General features: G+C 46.3%; 1 protein-coding gene across 1 annotated transcript; it reads right to left on the minus strand.

Annotated features, from left to right (window-relative positions):
* Positions 1-7,335: 7,335 nt before the first annotated feature.
* On the minus strand, positions 7,336-8,289 carry LOC122040572 (GTP-binding nuclear protein Ran1A-like). The gene is made up of 4 exons (XM_042599937.1): positions 8,210-8,289; positions 8,004-8,093; positions 7,737-7,916; positions 7,336-7,369 (listed from the first exon to the last, which is right to left on the minus strand). The coding sequence occupies exons 1-4, from the start codon at positions 8,287-8,289 to the stop codon at positions 7,336-7,338; spliced, it is 384 nt and encodes a 127-aa protein (XP_042455871.1).
* Between the last annotated feature and the right edge of the window lie 641 nt (positions 8,290-8,930).

Below are 8,930 nucleotides of genomic sequence, written 5' to 3' on the forward strand. Positions count from 1 at the left end.
TTTCAGAAAAGAAAGTTATCTATGTTCGGTAAGGCCGAAGATAATTAGCGCTCCAGGGCCGATCCAGATTCCTACCCCGATCGTCCTATTGGTAGTACGCACCTGATGCCAACTTTTTAATAACTTTATAGGGCTCATCCCATTGGGGTGCTAGCTTGGCTACGCCCCCACATGTTTCGCTCGCTTCCAGACCAGGTCCCCTTCTCCAAAGAAATGAGGAACCATCCTTCTATCATAATTCTACTTCATCCTTTGTCGATAGGCCTCTAGCCTGGCTGCTGTCCGTTCACGAGTTTCACTAATGAGATCCAGCTCTGCAAGTCTCCTTTCGGCATTCTCTTCATCATACAACATCTTCTAGTGGAAGGCACTCCGATCTCTATAGGCACCACCGCTTCATTGTCGTAGACTAGATGAAAGGGAATGAGGCATGTGCTCTCCCGAGGCGTTGTACGATAGGTCCAGAGAATACTCTACAATTCTTCTACCCAATCTCCTCCAATGTGATTTAGCTTAACTTTCAATCCCCGCACAGTCTCACGGTTGATGACCTCTGTCTGCCCATTACTTTGTAGGTATGCTACGAATGTGAAGGTCTGAGTAATGTCGAACCCTTGACACCATGCCTAGATCTTCTAACCTTGGAATTATCTTCCGTTATCTGATACCAGCTTACGGGGTATGCCGAATCTGCACAGAATATTTTTCCACAAGAACTTGATAATTGCTCCTTCTGTAATTCTGGCCAGGGCTTCGACTTCCACCCATTTAGAAAAGTAGTCTACTGCCACAAGCAGAAATGGCTTTTGACCTAGCGCCATAGGGAATGGTCCCACAATATCTATACCCCACTGATCAAAGGGACAAGAAACTATGGACGTCTTTAGCATTGAAGTGGGTGTATGCGTCAGATTCTGATGCTTCTGGTAAGATAGACAAGTGTTTATCAATCGCTGAGCATCTTTCTGTAAGGTAGGCCAGAAATAACCGACCAGTAGCACCCAACGAGCTAATGTTCTGCCTCTAGCGTGACTGCCGCAACACCCTTGATGTATTTCTTGTAAAGCATGCTCCGCCTCTTCCATGCTTAAACACTTAAGTAAAGGCCTGGAAAATGCCCGCTTATATAATTGATCTCCTATCATGGTATAGGCATGGGTCTTTTTCTTGACCAACTGTGCTTCCTCTAGGTCGATCGGTAGGATACCTTGCTGTAGATAACTAATCATTAGTGCTCTCCAATCAATCGGCTCATCTATGTTATTCTGAAGATCTATCTAAGCTATGAGGAAGGTCTGTGCTATTGACTTATCTAATACCCAGGTTGTCAGAAAACTAGCCATTTTGGCTAACTCGTCAGCTCGACCATTCTCCGTTCTGGGGATCTTGCTCACCGTGACCTCCTTGAACTCTTCTTTCATTTTCTCATAAGCTTCTCGATATACTTGTAGCTTGTCACTATTGATCCCAAAGTTGCCCGCGACCTGCTGGGTTACTAATTGAGAATCCGAGTATATGATTACTCGGGCAGCTCCCACATGCCGGACTGTCTGCAGCCCTACCAATATAGCTTCATACTCTGCCTCGTTATTAGTGGCTCTGAACTTCAACCGCATGTCTAGTTGCAAGATGTCTTCTTAAGGAGATATAAGAAGAACTCCAACGCCACTTCCTTGCTGTGTGGTCGATCCATCCACATATACCTTCCAATTTTCTTCCGAATCAGTTTGATGAATCTCGATCAGGAAATCAGCCAAGGCCTGCGCTTTAATAGTCGTATGAGGTTGATAAGCTATATTATACTCTCCCAGTTCTGTCGCCCACTTGATAAGTCGACCAACAACCTCTACATTGGTAAGAGCCTTGCCCATGGTGCTATTGGTCAAGACCGTGATGGGATGCGCCAGAAAATAGGGTCTTAGACGCCGAGCCATGAGCACCAATCCATAGACTAACTTTTCCAGGGCTGTGTATCTAAACTCAGCCCCCTTCAATAGATGACTAAAAAAGTACATTGGCCGTTGTACATTATCCTGCTCTTTCACTAACACCGCCCCCACGACCTCAGGGGTGGCTAACAGGTAGATCCAGAGCGGATCTCCTGTAATAGGCTTGAACAAGGAAGACAGGGTCTCCAGATACTTCTTTAACTCCTCAAAAGTCTGCGTGCATTCTTCGTCCCACTAGAATTTGGAGGCTTTCCTGAGCACTTTAAAGAAAGGTGTTGCTCTATCTGCTGATCTGGAGATAAACCTGGATAGGGTTGTTATCCTGCCGACAAACTTCTGAGCCTCCTTCAAGTTCTGGGGGGGGGCCTTCATGCCCCGGAGTGCTTGGACCTTTTCAGGATTTGGCTTCAATTCCCCGCTCAATTACCAGGTATCCCAAGAATTTCCCTCCTTTAGCTCCAAACAAATACTTCAGAGGATTTAATTTTAACCCGTACTGTTGGAGGGTGCCGCAGGTCTCCTCCACATCAACTATCAGATTTACAGTTGAAGGAGATTTGATAAGTATGTCGTCGACATAGACTTCCACATTACGCCCAACCTGCTCCCGGAATATTTTATCCATCATTCGTTGGTATGTTGCGACAGCATTCCTGAGTCCGAAGGGCATGACAGTGTAACAGAAAGTACCATCAGCCGTAATGAAACTGACCTTCTCCTGGTCCTCCAGGGCTAGGGGAATCTGATGGTACCCCTGATCAGCATCCAGCATGCAAATCCTCTTACAGTTGGCGGTTGAGTCTACTAACTGATCAAATCGGGGTAGAGGATAACAATCTTTAGGGCTGGCCCGATTGAGATCCCAGAAATCTATGTAAACCCTCCACTTATTATTAAGTTTTACTACCAAGACCACATTAGAGAGCTAGGACGAGAATTGTACTTCCCTAATGTGGTCCGCTTTCCTGAGCTGATCTACTTCAGCTCGAATAATTTTATTTTGATCGGTCGAGAAATTTCTCTACTTCTGCTTGACAGGCCGGGCGTCAGGCAGGAGATGTAGCTTGTGCTCCGCTACTTCAGGCTTGACCCCTGGTACTTCTTCAGTGGACCAGGCGAAAACATCTCTGTTGTGGGTCAAACACTGGATCAATTCTTCTTTGAGCTCGGGAGGTAAGTCACCGGCTACACGAGTAAGACTTTCTGGGCGTTCAGGATATAGCTGAACTTCCTCCCAAGGAATGGGTTCTTCAGCTATAGGCAGGGGTTCTTCTTGAATGACATGCACAGTCCCGTCCGGAGTCCTCTGTGCCTTGCGAGCTTCCACTTTGACCATGCCAATATAGCATCGCCGAGAAACCCGCTGCTCTCCTCTAACTTCCCCAACTTGCTCTCCCACGAGGAACTTGATTTTTTGATGAAAGGTAGAGACGACAACTTGGAATTCATGTAGGGCAGGTCGACCCAAAATAACGTTGTAAGAAGAGGGCGAGTCTACTACAAGGAAGGTACTCCTCCTGGTTCTGACTAATGGCTCGCTCCCCAGAGATATGACCAACTTGATCTGGCCCATGAGCTTTACCTCATTACCAGTAAAGTCATATAAAGAAGTAGCCACCGGCTGGAGCTCGCTGGCATCGATATGCATTTCTTCAAAAGCAGACCTGAACAACACGTTGACAGAGCTCCCAGTGTCAACGAAGACTCTGGTCATGCGGCTATTGGCTATGACAACTCTGATGATAAGGGCGTCATCATGAGGCAACTCCAGTCCTTCCAAGTCTTGTGGTTCGAAGCTGATAACATGGCCAACGACCTGCTCCTTATTGCATCCAACAGCGTGAATCTCCAATCGACGTTCATGAGACTTGCGTGCCCGACCCAAATCTCCGTCAGTAGGTCCCCGGAAGATCATGCCTATGTCACGGATGGTCGCGTTGCCCCGATTCTCCACCTCGCGGGCTTCTCCTTGCTCCCCAGTGCATCCTTGTTGTTGCATGCTTGGCCCCTCCTGATCTGCCCGGGGTCTGCTGGCCTATCCCGCTGCATTGCGCCGCTCCTCAATCATTCTTTGGACCTGAGGAGCCAGCTCGGGGGGTGGCAGGCCCAGCTCGACAGTGCGATGGGAATCTCGTGTGAATTGAAAACACTCACTGGTAGCATGTGAGTGGGACCGATGATACATGCAATAGCGCGGTCCCCAAGGTCCAGGGTGGGGAGCATGAACTGCAGCTACCCGTGGGACCGGCCGAACATCCTGACCAGGGTGGAAAATAGGTCGGGCTTCCCGAGCCCGCGGGAGGGGTTGAGCAGGAGGTTGGGGTACTCTTCTCTCAGGCTTATTTATGGGAGGAGGTTTGTTTGTCTTTCTTCGCGCCGCCTACGCTTCCTCCACGTTGATGTAGCTGGTCGTCTTCTCCAGCATCTCATCGAAATTCTTTACGAGATTTCTGATGAGATCGCTAAAGAACTCTCCTTCTGTCAGTCCATGAGAGAAGGTGCTCATGAGTATTTCTAATGTGGCCGAGGGAACGTCCTGAGCCACTTGATTGAAGCGTTTGATATAGCTTCTTAATGGCTTGGAGGACCCTTGCTTGAGAGCAAACAAGCAGTGGTCCGTCTTTTGATACTTCCTGCTGCTGGCGAAGTGGCGCAGGAATGCGATCTTGAAATCGGAGAAGCAGGTGATGGACCCATGCGACAGTCCATCGAACCACTTCTGGGCAGAGCCCGATAAGGTATTCAGGAATACCCGACATTTAACGACATCGCTGTACTGGTGTAACAGAGCCGTGTTCCTGAACTTGCGGAGGTGGTCTTCAGGATCTTTGCTGTCGTCATATTCTCCAATAGCAGGGGGTCGGTACCCTTTTGACAGCTTTTCCTCCAATATTTTGGAGGAGAAGGGCACTTTCTCCTCTGGCTCCACCCGACGCTCTTCGCGGAGGACGGTAGCCTTTCCCTTCTTCGAATCTTTAGGCAAAGAGCTTTTTGCCATAGAAACTTGCGGTTGCTCCTTGTGGCTGTAGCAACCAGGATCTGGCTGGTAATAACCCTGGCTGGGCTCTCTATAAAAGGCAGGAGGAAATTCCATGGGATGTTTTCTTTTGGAACCTCTATCAGAAGCATGAGCTAGTTCCTTGGAAACCTCCAATAACTTTCGCGGTCTGGAGGCAGTAGTTTATTGTTTTTCAGAGGTCGCCCGCTTCTTGGCCTCTTTGAAGAGTTCGTACTCTCCTGCTGTCATGGTCACGTTAATTCGACCAGAGTCCTCCATCTTCACGTTCCGGAATAGATGGAAAAGATTCCCATAGACGACACCAAATTTGATCTCGTCCGGAAGCTGAGTCGGACAGAGGTTGGCCGCGCTGTCGCTGGTGCTGACGGAAAGTCGCGGAGACGCCTAGGTGACCGGGTATCTCCTGGAAAGGTTCCCACGAGCGGCTGACGGAGGGTGATGACGGGGACGACGATGCGAGGGTTCTGCGCACACTCAGACAAGCCGCCCTCACATTAGAGACCAAGAACCAGGGGAAAAGTCCCCGGGTCAGGCCTTCCGACTCTAAAGTCAGGTACTTTTTCCCCAGAAGCACAGTGAAAGGACGAAAAGTAAAAGACAAGTGCGAAAAGACGAGTGAGCGTACCTGCGTAGAGACAAAGCCTCCCTTTTTATATGGTAGTGGATGCTTCTGGATTCTGACGAGTGCCAGGGAATGTCGGGTGTCAGGATTTGTCTGACGGTGAATGACACGTGACATCTTTTTATAGGTCTAAGGAGGGATCAGGAGGCAATGAGCCACAGACCGTTAGCATATTCCCTGACAGGTGGTGATTATTCTCTGACGGGTTGTTACGATTCTCTGGCTTGATTGTCGTGTAGTGCCTGTTTGCTCTAGTCTGTTAACTTTAGACTGGGTCTTTGTAACTGTAAATCTTGACCTGTATACCCAGACCTACATTCCCTGGCGCATTCCTCGACTTGTGTTTGTTTTCCCACAAATCCAGATCTGTATGTCCCGCCCTGCATTTGCTATTTGGTTTATCCTAGTAGATCCAAATCTACGCCTACCGCCTTGCCAATCAAGGCCTTTGCTTATCATTCCTTAAGTCTCGTCCTGTATGCACGACCCTGTTCCGTATCTTACCCTGACCTATAAGCCTTCATCCACATATCCTGACCTGTACGTCTTCCCTGTTCCGTATCTTACCCTAACCTGTAAGACTTCATCCACATATCCTGACCTGTACGTCTTTAGTCCGTGTATCCTGTTCTGCGTATCTTGTCATGTAGATCCCGACCTACTTTGGTTCGTATATCCTGTTCCGCAAGTCTATAAGTCCTGCCCTGTAATCCTTGGTTTGCATATTCCGACCTGTACGCTTTGGTCCATGTATCCTACGCCGCAAGTCTATAAGTCCTGACCTGTAATCCTTGGTTTGCATATCCCGACCTGTACGCTTTGGTCCATGTATCCTGAGCCGCAAGCCTATAAGTCTTGACCTGTAATCCTTGGTTTGCATATCCCGACCTGTACGCTTTGGTCCGTATATCCTGTTCCGCAAGTCTATAAGTCTTGCCCTGTAATCCTTAGTTTGCATATCCCGACTTGTACGCTTTGGTTCGTATATCCTGTTCCCCAAGTCTATAAGTCCTGACCTGTAATCATTGGTTTGCATATCCCGACCTGTACGCTTTGGTCCGTATATCATGTTCCGCAAGTCTATAAGTCCTGCCCTGTAATCTTTGGTTTGCATATCCCGACCTGTACGCTTTGGTCCGTATATCCTGTTCCGCAAGTCTATAAGTCCTGCCCTGTAATCCTTTGTTTGCATATATCGACCTGTATGCTTTGGTCATTGTATCATGTTCCGCAAGTCTATAAGTCCTGCCCCATAATCCTTAGTTTGCATATCCCGACCTATACGCTTTCGTGTATCCTGTGCCGCAAGTCTATAAGTCCTGACCTGTATGTCTTACCTTCCAAGTTTCTACTCAACATGTAGGTCTAACTCCGAAATGCCACTTGTGCCCGACCAGGACCATCCTGTAACCTGGCCCTTTGAACCCCACGTATGCCGGACTTTTGACCTCCACGTAGGCCGGACTTTTGATCACCACGTAGGCCGGACTTTTGACCACCACGTAAGCCGAACTTTTGACCAACACGTAAGCTGGACTTTTGACCCCCACGTAGGCTTGACTTCTGACCGCCACGTGAGTTTGACTTCCGACCACCATATGAGCTTGACTTCCGACCACGTCCGATATCCGCCCCCACTATCATGCACCGTATCAAGAAACACAACACTTTTAAACATCCTGCAGAATATCGACTTGAACCGAGACAATTTAATCAAAAACATCATCGTCGTCGTCTGGAAGAGGTTAAGCAGCAGCTTGAGCTAACTCTGATTCATGCCTGAAATGTGAAAATCCCAAGGTCATGTGATTGTAGACCGCACCAATAAGTTTAATAGAGGAACACACAATGCTTACATTTTAACTACGAGTACAGAGGTAGAAAATGAGAAAACATTTTGTAGAACTTTATAAACGACTCTTTGTATTGTATATCAAATAAGATTCACAATCAGTTACCAGACCAAGTTTGAAGATTAACTTTCTGTTGCTGTGCAACCAAATCAATATGGACTTCTGGAGGTGCAAGAGCAGGTGATTCAACAAAGTGAAGATTTGGATCCCAGAGAACACAATTATTGTTAGATAAAAATCTCCCAAATATAAGAAAAATAATATCTTAAATCTACAATTCGTGTTCATCTTACCCTGCTAGTTTCCTAGGAAGATAGAGGAAGGGCTTCTCAAAATTGTAGTTACTCTTTGCAGAAATCTCATAGTATTGGAGGTTCTTCTTTCTGTGAAATGTAACTTGCTTTGCGTTGACCTGCCTGCTCTTCACATCAACCTTGTTGCTGCAGAGAACAATTGGAATATTTTCACAGACTCTGGTGCAACCAAACAAAAAGGTCAATCTAAGGTCTGACATGTGGAGATTAAAAGTTGTACAGTTTGGGAGAATCTTGACAAATTACCTGCACAGATCACGATGCCAAGTTGGAACATTTTTTTCGGTTAACCTGGCAGAGACATCAAACATGATGATGGCACAATGGCCATGGATGCTGTCAACAAACGACAGGTACAATTAAGTCAGTTACTAAGGATTTAAGTAAAATGAAGCAAATATGGAACCTGTTATTAGAGGGAAAAAAAGCAGGACACTTTCAGATGAAAATACAAAACCAAAGAATCATCAAACAATGACTTGCTAATATCCATCTGTAACGCCCCGGCTTGGACCGAACCACCGGAGGTCATTTCAGTAGGAGGTCACCTATTTTTAGATTTCTCCAAATCAAGCACGTTTAATTTTGGAATTCTTAAATTTGGATTTCCGAAAAGGAAAATGCACCTTGATGATATGAACAGTATCATCTAACGTTTTAAATCATATTTAATCAGAATCTCAGAATTGGGATATTACACCATCACTAAGACCACCAAACTTCTCTTGACCAGCGGTGTCCCAGCAATAAAACCGGATCTTCCCGCAATTTGTCAAGAAATCCAATGGATGAACCTCAACCCTAATAGTGGCTGCAATTATCCAATGTTACTATTATACTTTCGCCAAGAGGTAGAAACTGAGCAATTATTATCAGTTTCATAACACTTACGTTCATACTTCTCAAATTCACCAGTAAGATGCCTCTTCACAAAGGTAGTTTTTCCTGAAACATGGCATTGGAGATGAAGGGTTACTCTGGGAAAAAAAGATAGAAACTTTGTTCGAATGAGAAAGTGCAGAAGTAGACCCTCTAAAAGAACAGATGATTATTAAGAAATTAAATTTAAAGCAAATCTTAAGCGGGAATCTTTTCTTACATTTACGGAGCGGTTTATGTGTAAATTCAATTGGCATTCAATAGAAAAAGCATAAACAAGATTTTAGGGAGATA

The sequence above is a fragment of the Zingiber officinale genome, chromosome 1B (genome assembly GCF_018446385.1).
Source record: "Zingiber officinale cultivar Zhangliang chromosome 1B, Zo_v1.1, whole genome shotgun sequence".
NCBI classification, from domain to species: Eukaryota; Viridiplantae; Streptophyta; class Magnoliopsida; order Zingiberales; family Zingiberaceae; genus Zingiber; species Zingiber officinale.